The 17,864-nt window shown below is 32.3% G+C and overlaps 1 protein-coding gene across 1 annotated transcript; it reads left to right on the top strand.

The window, feature by feature from the left end:
• Positions 1–32: 32 nt before the first annotated feature.
• LOC139524592 (conserved oligomeric Golgi complex subunit 8-like) lies at positions 33–17,623 on the top strand. Its single transcript, XM_071319508.1, has 13 exons — positions 33–131; positions 1,877–1,948; positions 2,528–2,652; positions 3,929–4,032; positions 7,960–8,131; positions 9,307–9,468; positions 10,381–10,432; positions 12,484–12,647; positions 13,328–13,527; positions 14,316–14,394; positions 15,064–15,248; positions 15,808–15,976; positions 16,263–17,623. The coding sequence occupies exons 1-13, from the start codon at positions 74–76 to the stop codon at positions 16,716–16,718; spliced, it is 1,998 nt and encodes a 665-aa protein (XP_071175609.1). The 5' UTR covers positions 33–73; the 3' UTR covers positions 16,719–17,623.
• The last annotated feature ends 241 nt before the right edge of the window (positions 17,624–17,864 follow it).

Raw genomic sequence — 17,864 nt, 5'->3', positions numbered from 1 at the left:
AATCATGTAAACGTTTTAAACAATGGAAAATTTTAAGCAATGCAAGATTAATTATGACATTGATCTAGCAAAAATGACGGACGTGGAAGACGAAAATATTCTGACATCTATATTCAAGGAATCTTTCCCAGGTTTTGATTTCTCTAATTACCTTAAGAATAAAAGAAAACATCAAATATTCATAATTAGAAATTTTCCTTTAAAATCAGCAATAAATCAGCAGTGTTCCCCGTGCACAACAATTTTAATTTGACCTGTTGTTTTTCGATGGTTTTTGCAAGGCTATACACATCCCTGGTTTTACTAGTCAATCATTTAGTTAAGGATCCATAAATCATAGAAGGCAAGGTGCTACCTGATTAACTCCCAGACTTTTATATATTATATCGGGATTTTGCATGTTTTTTAAAAGACAGTAAGTCAGTTGTTGGCATGACACAGGTTATGTTCTTCTCATATATTTTATGATAGTAACTAAACCCCTAACGGGAGGGATTGTGCCTGATATTCATATGATGAAGACATAATCTTTCAATCAGTTTAATTGAGGTCTGGAGGTATCATGTCAGTTAACTGTTAGTAGTCTGTTGTTTTTTATGTATTATTGTCATTTTGTTTATTTTCTTATGTTATATCTTCTGACATCGGACTCGGACTTCTCTTGAACCGAATTTTAATGTGGGTATTGTATAAATGCGTTTACTTTTCTACATTGGCTGGAGGTATAGGGGGAGGGTTGAGATCTCACAAACATGTTTAACCCCCGTGCAATTTTGCGCCTGTTCCAAGCCAGGAGCGTCTTTAGCCTCTGGCCTTTGTTAGTTTTGTATGATTTTCAATTTTAGTTTCTTGTGTATAATTCGGAGTTTAGTATGACATCCATTATCACTGAACTGGTATACATTTTTTAAGGGGCCACCGCCAGCTGAACATGCTGAAGGAAGCCTCCGAGTGTGGGAGTTTCTGGCTACATTGAAGACCCATTGGTGGCCTTTTGATGTTGACTGCTCTATGGTCGGGTTGTTGTCACTTTGACACATTCCCCATTTCCTTTCTGAATTTTTCTTTTTTTTTTCTTTTCATATCGGAAATCTGTTCTGGGTGAACCAAGAATTATGTCGCGCTTGAGCTATTGACGTCATGAGACATCAATCACTTTTAGGACGTCAAAATTTCAGGGGAACATTTGTGAAGTCTAGAAAATTTGTTTTCACTAAAATAAAAAATACACAGTACTGTCAGTAGGCTATAACTTCTATACACCTTATCGCTATTTGTCCGCCATTACTGGATATCACACAGATTCCCGTAAAATTTTGATGTCATAAAACAAAATATCTGACGCCACAATGAAAAAGTGATTGTTGTGTCAAAAGTTCAAGTGGCCTGGTCAGCCGGGATTAGCGATAAGGTGTATAGGTTTTCATGAACACTAGCTTCTTATCAATTTTGACAATTTTCAGATTATTAGTTCTTGAGTTGTGGGGATCAAATCATAGAAAACTAGGCAACTCTATAAAATATCATTGTATGAAGGCAAACATTTTTTTTTTTGGTGTGTGTAATGCTATGATGTTGTTGTCATCGTCTGAAGACACATTTGGTTTCCTAAAAATAACTTTAGTATAAGTTTATGGATCTCTCTTAAATTTAAAATTTTGTTAATTCAATACAACAAAAGAAAGGTTGGTATCATTTTCGGGGGTGATGGTCCCAACCGTTAAGATATGAGGGGTAAAAAAGGGGCCCAATGCAAGCATTTTTCTAGTTTCAGGACAATAACTTCTGTTCAAGTATTTTGATTGTTTGAAATTGTAAATAACCATGCACTAATAACATGTTATAGTTATTAATTCTCCATATTTTTTATTTATAGATTCCTGGACAGAGAGTCCTGACTTTATCCATTATTTATCAGAACTAAGTTCATATGGAGTCAGCAAATTATGTAAGTTGTTGTTTGTGTAGAAAAGAAGGAGATGTGGTATGATTATCAATGAGGCAACTATTTAATACCAGGGAACAAGCAATGTAGGAGCTAGCAACCATAGGTCACCATTCAGCCTAAGTAATGAGCAAAACCTACACAGCATAGAATGACATGACAAAATGTAGAACAATGCAAACAAGTTATTTTTTGTACAAGTTTATTTAGCTATTAAACTGATTGTATTATGTACCTATGCATGTATGTATTTTCTTAAGCATGAAATTTTAAACACAACAAACAAAAACAATACACTTATAAATGATCACATCATAGGTCAATGAACTAATTTCTGTTAATTAGATATAGCTTATTTCAATACTCATTAATATGAGTAGCTGTTGTAATCTTTATATAGATCTTCATGACATGAACATGTACAATGTAAATAAAGACAAATATTCGTCTTTTTATGTTTTTTGTTTTATACTATTTAATGAATTGCAGTCTTGAAAACCCTTTACAAATATCACTTTTAAAATATTTTGAAAATGTTAGAATATATCTCTATTGTGTTAAATCACTCATTTGGTGTTTCAGCCATGGAGCCTGACAGACTGTCAGATGAAAAGTCACAGATTCTTCAAGAAACTCAAAACTTAGCTTTTACACATTATAAAACATTTATACAAACTGCTGAATGTTCTAGAGAAATATTTGAAGATGTAAGTGTTACTACACCTTAGGCTTATACACCTGTCTGTGGAAAGAAATAATCTTGGAAGTACTGCAACTGATATAAAAAAAAAATATACATAAAAATAAAATTGAGAATGGAAATGGGGAATGTGTCAAAGAGACAACAACCCGCCCAAATAAAAAAAACAACAGCAGAGGGTCACCAACAGGTCTTCAATGTAGCGAGAAATTCCCGCACCCGGAGGCGTCCTTCAGCTGGCCCCTAAACAAATATATACTAGTCCAGTGATAATGAACGCCATACTAATTTCCAAATAGTACACAAGAAACTAAAATTAAAATAATACAAGACTAACAAAGGCCAGAGGCTCCTGACTTGGGACAGGCGCAAAAATGCGGCGGGGTTAAACATGTTTGTGAGATCTCAACCCTCCCCCTATACCTCTAACCAATGTAGTAAAGTAAACGCATAACAATACGCACATTAAAATTCAGTTCAAGAGAAATCCGAGTCTGATGTCAGAAGATGTAACCAAAGAAAATAAACAAAATGACAATAATACATAAATAACAACAGACTACTAGCAGTTAACTGACATGCCAGCTCCAGACTTCAACTAAACTGACTGAAAGATTATGATTTCATCATATGAACATCAGGCACAATCCTTCCCGTTAGGGGTTTAGTATCATACCATTATAACATATATGAGAAGAACATAACCCGTGTCATGCCAACAACTGTTTTTAGAATAAATGTGTTTAGTTCCGATGCAAAGACCTTATCAATGTATGATGAATACTAATGACTTTGATTGTTCTTGGTGGAATTTTTTGACAGAATGGAAAAAAGAAACTTGTGTTTTATCTCATTGGATATACATAATGGTTCAATAGTAACAGGTGTTTTGTACAAATATAACATATCTAGTTTGTACTTTTGTTGAAAAATTGTTTGATAGTTTTTTTATGGTTTGATCTTGAGTCCTTAATCTCACTTTCATGGTATAATTGTCTATTAATAGGATAATGATAAGTAGAGATTAATGCCTTGTAATTTTAAACATCTTCTAGTCAGCAATGTTTCAATAAAATTGAGATTGGAAATGGGGAATATTTCAAAGAAACAACAACCCAACCAAAGAGCAGACAACAGCGAATGCCACCAATGGGTCTTCAACGCAGCGAGAAAATCCCCCCCCCCCCCCCGAAGGTGGTTCTCAGCTTGCCTCTAAATAAAATTGTGTTCAAAAATTCTAGTTCAATGAAAATGGATGTCATTGGAATGTTTTTGATTTGTAGTTCCAGATCATAGAGAAACATGTGGACAATTTACTACAGAACTTACCTAGCTTGTCTGAGGAATGTGAAGTGGTTACAAAACAAGCACAAGAAATAAATTCCAGGTAACATCTAAAATGTTTCCAAAGGATTGTTTTAATGCCACACTTACAATAGTAGGGGTGGTTTTTAAACAAGTACAAGAAATTAATTTCTGTTAAAATCTATAACATCTTTCCATATCATTGTTTTAATGCCTTACATACAATAGTACAGGGTATATTGTGCATCTGTCTGTTATTTCATTAGGGAGCAACCATTTAACTTCAGAGAGAGGGGATATGGTTTTTGGAAAATGATGCTTTCAGCGGCATGTTTCCGATACTAGTGAACTGAACTTCCATTACATTTCTCTGCCTACCATGCTTGTTTCGTATTTACTTTCCATTACATTTCTCCGTCTACCGCGCTTGGTTTCGTATTTACTATTTTACATATAAACTGGAATTTGCTTGTATTATCATTTTTGTGTAGTAATCAACCGGGAACCAGTTTACATACCTCCGGTCCTTCTTATTACCAAAAAAGTCGAAGTGTACCAACCGATGTTGTTAAGATACTCATAAATCTATTATATAACTTTATTGATTATGTGAAGTAAAACTAAAACATTGTTAAAACATTAAAAATATATAATTAATCGGGGAAAACTTAATAGTCTTTTCTTTTTACAAACAACTGCCTTTTTTATAAGAAAATATAATGTGTCTGTGTTGGTCCACTTTCTACTGGTTATAAGACAGATCGAAGTGCCAGAAATTCGACTCAATCATTGTTTACAAAGTCACAACAGTAGAGTCTGTAACAGACTGTATCTGTATGACATGTGCATAAATTGTCGATATCGATGCTGGCTTTAATACAAAGGTTTTATTGGAGGGGCGGGAGAACAGATTTGGAGCTCTCTACGTTTGATGCGTGCACAACAATGTCGTCTAGCTGATTCGGCGCGATCACTATCTTATTCTAGTCAAATCGGCACCTGGTCAATTCGGCACCCGGTATAGTCAAATCAGCATCTAGTCAAATTGGCACCTGGTTAAATCGGCACTTGATATAGTCAATTTGGCACCCATTTTAGATTTATTTTAACAGTATTTTAAGCAAAAACAGTAAAAGTAAGGAATGGGTTGTCCAAAAATTTTACAGTATTTACCCATGAAGAGGTAGATAAGAAAGGGGTTGGGCAGAAATATTAACCTAATTTTATCATGTTTATTCACATTTTTAAAGGTTGAATTATTTATATTTATTATTTGATGCCTAATTGACTTTAAATAGATGTCTATTTGACTAGATGTCAATTTAACCAGGTGCCGATTTGACTTTTTCTATGGGTGCCGATTTGACCAGGTGCCGATTTGACTTGTACCATATTATTAAGGCCCTAAAGTGAGTTTGAATATTGTACCGTGTTTTACTTGGCGGAATGTCAATACACTCACAGTAAGAGTTATTCTTTACTTGCTTTTCCACAATAATTGTTTCGTGGTATTCTTTGAATTTCTCGGCAGTTATTGTTCTTTTCAGACATGCTTTTAAGAGGAATTTGTCTGGTTCAATAGCGTGAATCAGCCCCTCAACTTCTTTGTACATAAATACATGTACTAACTTTGGCTTCAACGTTTTGTTCGTCCTTGTCTGGAGATCTTGTTATAGTTCCAGTTTGGCAAGCATTTTGGAGACTTATCCATCCTCTTTTGACTTGTAATCTCTGGTGATAAATATTGCCGCTTGACATGTTTATTTTTGTTACCGGGTAGGGGTCACATACGATGGCTCCATATTAAATTCCTAAAGGTCTAGTTCATTATCCAATCCGACACAAATTTCGATAACTGGAATGCCACCCAAGTTGAATATATGGTGACCCACTGTAATTGTGTTTAATACCATGATGGTTCAATGGCATAAACTTAAATGGAGACAGAATTTAACATGAAAGATTGTGGATTAGTGTAAAATAAAAAAAAACTAGCTTACTATGATATATGGTTAAAGAATGAATATCAAATTATATGGGTCATGGGCAGAGTTGTTATAAAATATCAATATGGCAGAGAAGTGGTTTCAAGTTTCATATAAAGGGACCTGACTGACATGAAATAAAAAAATCAAAGGAGTATCCCTATTTGTCTAATCTTCAATGTGAAATAAAACAAGTAAAAATGTATAACAATATTGTGTAAATCTACAGAAATAGAATTTGCTTCAAGTAACATAAATAACTACATTTGTGTATGTCACTAGTAACTTATTTAATGAGTATGTGGGTAATTAGTCCAAAAGCATATGACCTCAGGAGCATTATTTACTATTTCTATTTACTGTTCTGATAAAAAAAAAATTTACTATCAATGTGTCACACTTCGCATTCAAAAATTAAAAAAAAATGAAAATATTAGGATAAAAACGTTAAAAATTGAATAAGAATGCGAAGTCATATGTTTATAGGACAAGTGGGGTATAAGAGCTTATTACAACAGGCTCTTCATAATCATTTGGTTTGAAAGGATACTAGTAGTCTGTATTCTTGATTTAGAAAAATGTAATTGCAAGAAAAAAAAATACACATTACTTAGAATACTTTAGATCTTTCAGGTAGTCTTTATTTAGTATGTACAAAAGAACAGCCAGTAGTCATTGGATATCGTAGATCATATAAATAGTCTTGACCTATTTATTAGTACAAAAGAACAGCTAGTAATCATTGGATATTGTATATCATTCCAGTAATCTTGACCTATTTATCTGTACAAAAAAAACAGACAGTAGTCATTGGATACTGTAGATCATTCATGGAGTCTTGACCTATTTATTTGTACAAAAAAAAACATGCCAGTATTCATTTGATACTGTAGATCATTTAGGTAGTCTTGACTCTTGACCTATTCATTTGTATAAAAAAAAAAACAGTCAGTTGTCATCTTCACTTCACACACTCATATACGAATATCAATTATATGCTTACGCGACATGTTGCAATGTTCAACTTATTAGGGTATGTGAAAATCAAGACTTGCATAAAAAATATCCCAATATTAGAGGCAGTGGCGTCGTTTTTCCTCAGAGCTTTCAGCTCTTTGATTTGTCTGTGAGTCTGATCCAAAAAACATGACCCAAATTAAATGTCTGTTTCCTTAATCTATCAGGACAATCACACATTAGGTTAAAGTTTTCGTTAAAAGTACATTTCCATGGAATGGTGGCCACACTATCATAAACTCAGCAGTGATATTGTTTGCCTTAAATTAGTGGAGAATAAAGGCTTTTTCCCCTGGAGAAGAATCCCAATTTGAAAAAAAAATAGCTTAAAATTATTCCCAAAAAGACTTTTTTCCAAAACAGTGCAGGCTCAGTAGTAATTGTTCATGAATACAAACTGAAAAACACTCATTTAAACAATTTTCTTGCCTAAAATTACTATATGTAGATATAGGAAGATGTGGTGTGAGTGCCAATGAGACAACTCTCCATACAAATAACAATGTGCACATTTGAGGGTCTATTTATGTATCATCACTGACAAAATGGGGTCTTATTTTAAAGCAGGGTTTGACTCTTGAAAATAAGTCTGTAAATTGAAGTTTCAGTCAAATTCATGGTTTATTTTAAATTTCCCAATTTGATGAAAGTGACGCATATTTTCCCAATAAAAAAGGGTAGAGGTAGTTTTGAAAAAAGCCAACAATATCACTGACTCAGGACACATATTCATTCCAATGTGATCTTTTTCAAAACATTCCTAATTAGGATTTTGGAAAAGATTTCTTGGTTTACCGAACATGACAATTTGATATTGTGTGGGACATGGTGTCCAAAACATGCCAAAACACCAGTTCTAGGAGGAAGACCTCTTCTTCCTTTAAAAATTTAAAATCTCCCTCTTTTGACCTGTCGCCTTAGAGGAAGGTTAAAATGTTCCTCTTTGACATAAATTCATCCTATTTTTACCCCCATTAATAATTGTTAATTTTCTTTCCTATTTTAAGTCGAAGGATGAATAATTTGACCCTACAGAGACACACCCAATTATTAGAGGTACTAGAAATTCCTCAGCTTATGGATACTTGTGTCAGGAATGGTTATTTTGAAGAGGCTCTGGAACTTGCAGCCCACGTCAAGAGACTGGAAAAGAAACATTCCACAATATCTGTGATAAATGTAAGTAATTGTTTCCATGGTTATTAAGGTTAAATGTATCTACTGTTATTGTGTATTTTGAGCTCATCTGTATAGAAGGGCCAAGTGAGCTTTTCTTACCACTTGGCATCCGTCGTCCACCATCGTGATCTGTTAACTATTAAAAAAATCTGCAAATTGGCCACAATCATCATTTTGGTTTCTAGTTTTAAAAATGTGTCTGATTACCTGGCCTGCTAACAAATATGGCATTATGGCTAAAAATTAACATAGGGGTAAAAAGAGAAAACCTGACAATTGCAAAATTTTTTAAAATGTTGAGCTCTACCAATTGTTCATATGTACATGGAAACAGTCAGACGAATTCTAGCTCACCTGGCCCGAAGGAATTTTAAGGAAATTTTGCCATTTTGGTTATTACCTTGAATATTAATATAGATAGAGATAAACTGTAAACAGCAATAACCTTCAGGAAAGTAAGATCTACTAATAAGTCAACATGACCAAAATGGTCAAGTGACCCCTTAAGGAGTTATTGCCCTTTATAGTCAATTTTTTTTAAAAAAATTCATAATTTTTGTACATTCTTACAAAATATTTTCCACTGTAATTACTGGGCCAAGTTCATTATAGATAGAGATAGTTGTAAGCAGCAATAATGTTCAGTAAAGTAAGATCTACAAACACAGCGCCATCACTAAAACACAATTTTCTAAGAATCCATCTGTGACCTTTGTTTAATATGCACATAGACCAAGGTGAGCAACACAGGCTCTTTAGAGCCTCTAGTTTAAGAGTTATTACCTGTAACTGATAAATTTTATCATTTTATTTTTCATTTTTGTCTATTTTCTAGAAAACTATAACAGATACATAGAAACCAAAAAATAGAAAAAAAATATTAGCAAAACAAGTTTTACAAATTAGTATTGCACGGTTGAAACTGTTAGTCAACTCCTTATTAAAGTTATTGCCCTTTGGTGACAATTTTACCAAATTTTGGGGTTATTAACTGCTATGGCCTCAAAAATTCTTCATGCATTAAATAACACAAACGAATATTAACAATTCAAGGAATATGAATTATAAGGTCACTCTTAGTACTTAGTTTTACATGCCAACAACAAAAAGACAACCAGACAGTTGAAACTTAGGGAATGACAAGTGTTGATTTTCTGTTGTTTTATTTTTCACAGAATATAGTAAATGAAGTTAAGAATTCGACACAGCTAATGTTGAACCATCTGATACAGCAGCTACGGACCAATGTACAGCTACCAGCTTGTCTACGTGTTATAGGATATCTTAGACGTATGGATGTCTTTACAGAGGCAGAGCTCAGGATCAAATTCTTACAGGTTTGCTTAATCATTTATAACTATATAATTCTCTGTATCCAAATCTAATGCATTTTGGGTAATATTCCCAAAAGCGTACACCAAAACTACATGGGTGATAGGCTGACAATGTCCCAAAAAATAAAAATTCTACCAACAATGTGAGTTTTTTTTTCAATTTGGGCTACACACAACATGCACAATGAGATTACCCATAGTTCTTCAGATTCTGAAATGGCCATTTGGGAAATCATTATGTTAACCTCTATCTTGGTTAAAGGAAGATATTGAGACTTTGAAATAAGAGTGAAATAGGATTTATTTCAAACTGTCAATTCATAGAAAATCACAACACAACTGTTACTATATTTATAATCAAGATAGTTAAAATCTCAAAATTTTCACACCTCAAAAGTCATAAGAGAGTTATGTTTTAAGTTATATATACTATGCTTTAATTGATGATTAGTGTGGGGACGATATATCTTATGATAAAATACACAACAGCTATGTAGTTTGACTTTAACTAGTTACTAAGAAAAAGATAAGGTGACGTCGCCGTTGTGACGTCGACCTTGGTTACAATGTTTCTTCCAAAACGTTGCCGGTCCCGCAGTCTTCTCGACAATTATAAAGGCAGAACATTTATTAATGTCACAGGTTGGTTTTATTTTATGTATTTACACAGTTAGTATGAGAGGAGCTGATGTTTATTGAATTTAGACTTAAATTTTATACATTGTTTCTTGTTACTTTAGCTATCATATGTTCTTTTGTGTAATATGAGTACTTTGAAATCTAGTCATACATATTTTAAAAGTTGCTGAAACACTAAATTTACAGCTTAAACCTTTGATATGTAGATATAATATCCTAGATGTAAAATATACCCTTATTGTAGAAAACAATACAGTTTTGTGTTGTTTATTTCAGGCAAGAGATTCATGGTTCCAGGGCATTCTTCGTGCACTACCCAAAGATGATCGTATGTAATAATTTAACATGCTATGAAAATAATATTTTTTGGAGAACTAATTTTCATAAACTTCATGGTCCATTTTACTATTTAACTATTAAACACTCATTATAAACCATTTTTATCCATGAAATACTTTTTTATTAATTTTTTTTTTATTTTGAATAAATGATTTTCATGCCCTTGCAAAGGGCATTAAGTTTTACCCTTGTTCGTCTGTACGTAATTCTGTATGTCCAAAAGTTCTCCATTCTCTAACTTCAGTTTGCCTCGACCAAATGTTTTGAAACTTATACACAATGCTTATTACCACAAAACACTGATCAATTTTGAATTTTGATGGCATCACTTTAAACATTTTAGAGTTATGCTCCTTCACAAATGGTAAAGATGCTAAATTTCCATTTCTGTTCTCTGACTTTGGTTTGCCTCATTCAAATGCAATGATACTCATACACAATGGGTATCAAAACAAAATACAGATTAACTGTTCTATAGTTATGTCCTTTACAAATGAAAAAGTTGCTGAACCTTTTATTTTCAGTTCTCTAACTTCAGTGTTTGCCTCAACCAAATGCAATGAAACTAATACACAATGCTTATTATCACTAAAAACAGATCAGGTATGAATTTTTGGGGCGTCACTTAAACCGTTCTATAGTTATGCCCCTCAAAAATGGAAAAAAAATTTCTGTTCTTTCACTTTTGTTTGCCTCAACCAAATGCTATGAAGCTTGTACACAATGCTTATTACCACAAAATACAGATCAAGTTTGAATTTTGGTTGTTGTTACTAAATTTCCTATAGTTTTGCCCCTTTCTGTTCTCTAAATTAAGTTTGGCCCAACCAAATTTTATGAAGCTTATTACACACAATACTGATTACCACAAAACTCAGATCAATACAAATTTGGGTAGGGTTACTTTTACTGTTCTTCAGTTATGTCCCCTAATTGTTTTATATGATATGCAAGAACGGGTAACATCTGTGTCCCATTGACACATTCCCCATTTATTTTTCATAGAATAAGACATAGATATAAACTATAGAAATAATGCATATGTTAAAAATTCAGTTTCCAGATCCAATTTTAAGACTGTTGTCTTGTTGTCATGTGAAAGCTATATCATAATATGTAATCACTTCCAATTTTGTGCTTAGAAAGGTTAAGAAAGAGAAGGAGATTTATAAATATGCATTTCACACTAATCACAGTTCACATCCTTTTGTGTATTTTTACAAAAACATTAACTTTTAAAAGAAAGAATAAGTGTTGGATAATCATATTACAAACCAACTAATTTTTACAAATATGTAAAACTCAGATTTTTCCTTACTTTACTGCATCAAGTGGATTTGAGAATTACAAAATTAACTGGCTGCAAAATGGGCTAGAAAGGGCTAAAGTTTCCGCCAAAAGGAGTAGGTCCGGTAAGACCCCTTTTTGGCCCCAAAATATAACAGTTTTACAAAATTGTTAAAATGCAAACTTTTAGTTATTTATTGGACAGTTGAATGTTTCTGCTACATAAATATGGGCTGTTTTTGACAATACAATGCACATATATCGGGTTGTAGCACCATTTAGTCATGCTAAATTACTGAAATCTTTAAAGTTCTATCATTTTAGTTAAATTTTAGACGGTTTCCTTGTAAAACAAAAGTGGCCGCATTCGTGTTCATCCTTAATATTGAAATGTAAGTTGTATTTTATGATAATACATAACATATATAAAGGTTGTGGATGAACACGGATGTGGCCACTTTCATTTTTGACAAAAACCATCTGAAAAGTGACGTTTTTTGGCATATTTGAGAGATTTTTCATATTTGAGCTTGAATCGGATCGTTTTTAATGACTAAATCAGTTAAAATCTTTCACTTATACTAATTAAATCAAGTGACATAGACACTTAAGTCTTTAAAAAGTGGTCAAAATCTTTCGTCAGATGAAACTGAAATTTGAGGCCAAAATGAGTCCTTACCGGACCTACTCCTTTGTTGCTTTACAGTAATCTTAAAATATTTTTCATGATAAACAAACAGATTTTTTTTTCAGCCTACACACATATAACGAAGACAATAGAAGCTAGTAGAGTGCACCTTTTTGATATAATAACACAGTACAGAGCTATATTTTCTGATGAGGATCCATTACTAAGTACAGCTAAAGAGGAATCTATCAATGAAGCTGCTTTGTTTCATGGATGGGTTGTTCAGAAGGTTTGTTTTAAATATCGTATTTCTACCCCCCCCCCAAAAAAAAAAATTGCATAAATATCAATAAAAGCTATGACTCAAATAAAAGGAGATTTGGTAATCATCTATTAGACAGCAACCTTACAATACAAAAAATTCTAAAAAAAAATCATCATTCAGTCTCAACAAGAATCTAATGTATATGCTTGCAGTGAAGAAAAATAGTGAATAATCAAACTGTCACACCAAATTTTGTGTAAAGAAAGAAAAATGTTCAGTCATAACTACAGAAAACCAGTTTCATTATTTCTATCATTAATTTGACCGATGAAAATCAGACTGGACTTGTCATATTCTGAACTTACAAGTGGAATTATGAAGCTGGTTGTAAAGGCTGAGTCAAGTCATTCAAAAGTATTTAAAAAATGTACAAAAAAAATAATTTTGTTTAGACCTGTGAATTAGATTATAAAGCATTGAATTGAGTTTTTGGTTTTGTTGGTCAGAACATTGGACTTACCATCACCATAAATGCTAAGCCTCTGGACTGTCAAAAAAAGTATTGTGAAAACCCTGAATAACTTGAATTTTGTATAGTTTAGGGTATCTGTAATTTCATTTGTACATCAGTTTGCCAAAATATTACAATTTTTGTGTTATATAAATATTGTACCAGGTATGTAACTTAATATTTTTTTGCTCAGGTAACTCAGTTTTTATCAACATTGGAATCAGATTTACAGAGAGGAGTAGGTGGACGTTTAGATTCTATCCTGGGACAGTGTATGTACTTTGGCCTGTCTTTTAGTAGAGTTGGGGCTGACTTCAGAGGATTATTGGCCCCTATCTTCCAGAGGGCAGCACTTAATACATTTACATTGGCCTTGACTGAGGCAATTAAAAAGTAAGAGCAGTAACATATGAAGATCAAGGACATTGTCATATTTAAGTGTCTTAAAAAGAATTTTCTCAAAAAAATGTAAAACATGTTAAGGACTTAAAGAGATTGTTCTGAGCAATGGCAAGAGTTCATACAGTAATTTAAACAGATGTGGAAAGAATAAGAAAACTCGAAAGATGATACTTTTGAAAAAACTTATATTCTATGGAGGCCACCAAATATTTTATTTGAATCATTAAGTTTTGACAAGGTAAATATCATGCAGCAAAGAAGATCAACTTCTATTGTATGACTATGATTCAAGGCATTTGTAGTTTTATTGATACATTTGTATTACCATTTTTATTAAGCCCTACCTACGATAGTAGAGGGGCATTATGTTTTCTTGTCTGTCTATCCTGCTTCAGGTTAAAGTTTTTGGTCAAGATAGATTTTGATGAAGCTGACATCCAATGAACTTGGAACTTAGTACACATGTTCCCTATGATATGATCTTTCTAATTTAAATGCCAAATTAGATTATTAACCCCTTTTTTCTCTGTCCACTGAACATTGAAAATGATAGTGCGAGTGGGCATCCATGTTCTATGGACACATACTTGTTTCAGATAGCTATAAGATGAAAATGTCTTTCACATATATGTCTAAATTCTGAAAAAATAACTACTGTCTTTCCATTATTGTTGTTCAAATCATTTATTAAGATTATGATGGTATATTATTTTGTTTAAATTCATTTATTTATACATATATTTCATAATTTCCTATCAAATGATTGTGTTATATTTCAGATTTGAGGAAAATATGCAGTCTTATAATCTATTGAATGTGACATCTACCAGTGGTAGTTCTTATACATCAGCCAGCCAGGTAGAACTTTATTTATAATTGTCTCAATTTAAAGGGGAGATCATTATAAGTTGTGTAGAAATGGATAGTTTCATATTTGAGTTATTTCCCTTTTCTTGTAAAAATTGATTAAACTTTATGGACATATGATAACAAATAAACAAAAGGGACCAATGAGCTTGCACTGCCCACCTGGTATTCCCAGTATTAAAATGTACACCTTGCATAAGAGTTAAATAGGGCATAAATTAAAAAATTAATCAACAAGGAATGATATTTTCAACTACAAAGTCATCAAATACAATAAAACTTCCCTCTGAAGTATATAGACATAGGAAGATGAGGTATGAGTGCCAATGAGACAACTCTTCATCCAAGTAACAATTTATAAAAAGTAAACCATTATAGGTCAAGGTGTGTAAAGCAGCAAAGCCAAATTGTTACTTTTTATAAACCCCATGCATAATAATACAATTTGGCCAAAATATAAGGATGAGAGGAGCAAAGGAATTTTTTTTCATAATACTGCAGAGAATAAGCATCAAATGAAATCCATATTTGTATGAAAATTTTAACTTAATGGAAATGAACATTAGTTATATTTATGTAATAGCAATTATGTGTTTCCGTAAGCATTATAAACTAACAGTAAAATTTTACATTGACTTGAATGATATAATTAATTTTCAGGCAGGACAAATGTACCCCCCTAATTTACTATTGGACTTCTATCCCTTGGCTGCCTACTGTAACCATATACTGACAGCCTTTAATGAGTTACGGCTCTGTGCTCCTATATCAATGGCATGTGAAGTGTCACAGGCTTTAGAATCATCTCTACAGCAAATCAACCGAATTATACTGGCATTTCACAGGTAATTTGATATTCCTAAGTTATAAAATACCGATAATGTAGCACAGTTATGAAGGAAATTTTCTTCACTAAAAAGGTAATTAGATATTCCTTAATTGTAAAAACACTAATAAGTATGGCACAGGTATGAAAAGGATTGTTCTACATTAAATTAAATCGAAGAACCTTACAGTGTATGAATTAATGAAGATTGCAACATTTTAACAAAAACTGTTTACAGGTCAAGTAATTTTCAGTATAGTTCAGTTTGAAATAAATCTTAAGCTATCTGAACAAACCTCATGTTGAACTATCTCAAGAGAAGAAATATCATAACAAACTTGATGCTGTGGTAGGATATATAATTCTTCATATTGTTATCTATAAGGTTATCAATATATAAAGAGATACTCTTATATAGAATTTTATATTCAAATAAATTTCCAAACAGACAATCAAAGTACATGTATAATTATTTGATTGTTATTTGGAAAATTTTAGTCCTAGAATTTTCAATGGTATCATAAAAATATTTTTACATCTATAAATTTATTTATTGATAGAATTTTTTTATTCCACAGGGCTGAGGAGACAACGTTTGACAAAAAAGAGAAGGATAATTTTGATAATTTTTGTACAGTTTATGTAACAAACTTGGTACCATACCTAAATAAATGTCTGCAGACACTGTTCCCACCAGCTCATCTAGCACAGATACTGGGAGTGTCTATCTTAGAATTTAATAAAATGGTAAGTTTGTATTTTACAAGTTATGTAAAAGGTGGATTGTTTTAACTTTGTGTGTATTGATTTAGTTGGTTGGACAAAAGTTTCCATTTTTTTATACAAAAATAAAGAATTGTGCAGAATTTTTACAAAGAAAGGCTTGAATTTAATTCCAAAATTGGATATAGTCATCTTGAAAGTTACTTTAAATATAGCAGCATCCAAAATAGTTTAAGGGTCTATTGGTATGCATAACTTCGTAACTGAGTATTTAAAACTACTAAAATTTGCTCAATAATTATCGTTTCAGGGCAATTTGGGTATTGTAGATATAACAAAAGTTTTGGCTCCTATAGAGCACCTAATACCCAAACTAGAACCAATAGATACCAGTCCAGTTGTTCAAGAAACTGACAGTAAACCAGTTGATACAATAATCACAACAGACGCCACAAAAACTGATCAATTAGATAATGCAACATCAACTAACATAGATATCCAATCAAAACCTTTGTTACATAGTGAAACTCCTGACAAAGTGACCTTCACAACAGGAGGTGAATCAACAGATGAGGAACTAGAAGATACAGTAAATCCCTCAACAGATGCACCTACAGTCAAACCAGATTCTTCAACAGATGCACCTACAGTCAAACCAGATTCTTCAACAGATGCACCTATAGTCAAACCAGATGAGCAATCAGAAAACACAGATAGTAAAATATCTGATGATTTGAATGTAAAACTTGATTTGAAAAAAGACTGAACTTTTTGATTTTCCTTTATAATTATGTTTTATGTCTGAATATATCTTAAAAATTTCTATTACCGTAGAAGGATAAAAATTACTTTTTTTTTTTAAGTTTTCATGCTTCAAAAATTACAAATTAAATGGAAAATTCTCGAGATGGTGGTTATATGTTAAACTATACGAAAAAGAAGGTATTGTGCCACTTTATAGGATGCAGCTGTCGATTCTGACCCTTGTAACATTCATATGGCATTTCTGATAAGCAAGGTTTAAATCAGTTTCTGATTTGTGAGATTATTTTTCATTATAACAAATACAAATTGGTAGACTCATATTTTCTTCCTTCTGAAAGTAGAAAACACACACCTACACAAATTTTTGGTTGATTTTTGGTGTTTTAATGCCGCTTTTAAGCACCACATTTAGTCTTTTTCATGATGGACAGTTTTTATTGGTGGAGGAAGCCAGAGTGCCCGGAGAAGATCACAGACCTTCGATAGGAAAACTGACAATCCTAGTCAATTAAGATTGAAGTCGAGTGCACGCACACGAGCAGGGCTCACAACCTCAGTGTTGACTGGCTAGTGGTTATAGTAGTAACACCTTAGACCACTGAGGCCCCTGCAGAATTTATATGTTAGATTTATAAGTGACTATTGGTTGTGTCATTAGTTTCAGAAGTAATGTTTTATAATATATTTCCATGGTTTAAGTTAAGTATTGAGTAAATCTTTTAATGGGTTTATTTATAGGAAGTGGGTAAAAACATTTTCATGTCTCATATTGAGCTTTTTCTTTTCAATTAAAATATATGTTCTTTACAAATAGATTATAGAAAGAAGTTATTTTTTTATTCAGTTACAATGATGTATGTGTTTAATATATTTATTTAAGTTTATTAGAATAAAATGTACACAATATTTAACATTTTAATTCAATGCCAGGAAATGTTATTTTTTTGCTTGATAATGGTCAGTGGCAAGTATTTCATACATATCCAGAATGAGAACTGAGTAACAATTACTACAATTGATTTTCTGCAAGTTGTTCTACTTTGACAAAGGGCACGGAATAAGAATATGGTCAGAAATTGTGCTATGCCACAACCTAAGTTCCCCTCAAAGAGTTGTTACAAAGATTAACATGCAGAGAAACCAAAGA

This window comes from Mytilus edulis, chromosome 5, assembly GCF_963676685.1.
Source record: "Mytilus edulis chromosome 5, xbMytEdul2.2, whole genome shotgun sequence".
Taxonomy (NCBI): Eukaryota; Metazoa; Mollusca; class Bivalvia; order Mytilida; family Mytilidae; genus Mytilus; species Mytilus edulis.
This window is presented reverse-complemented; position numbering and strand designations above follow the sequence as displayed.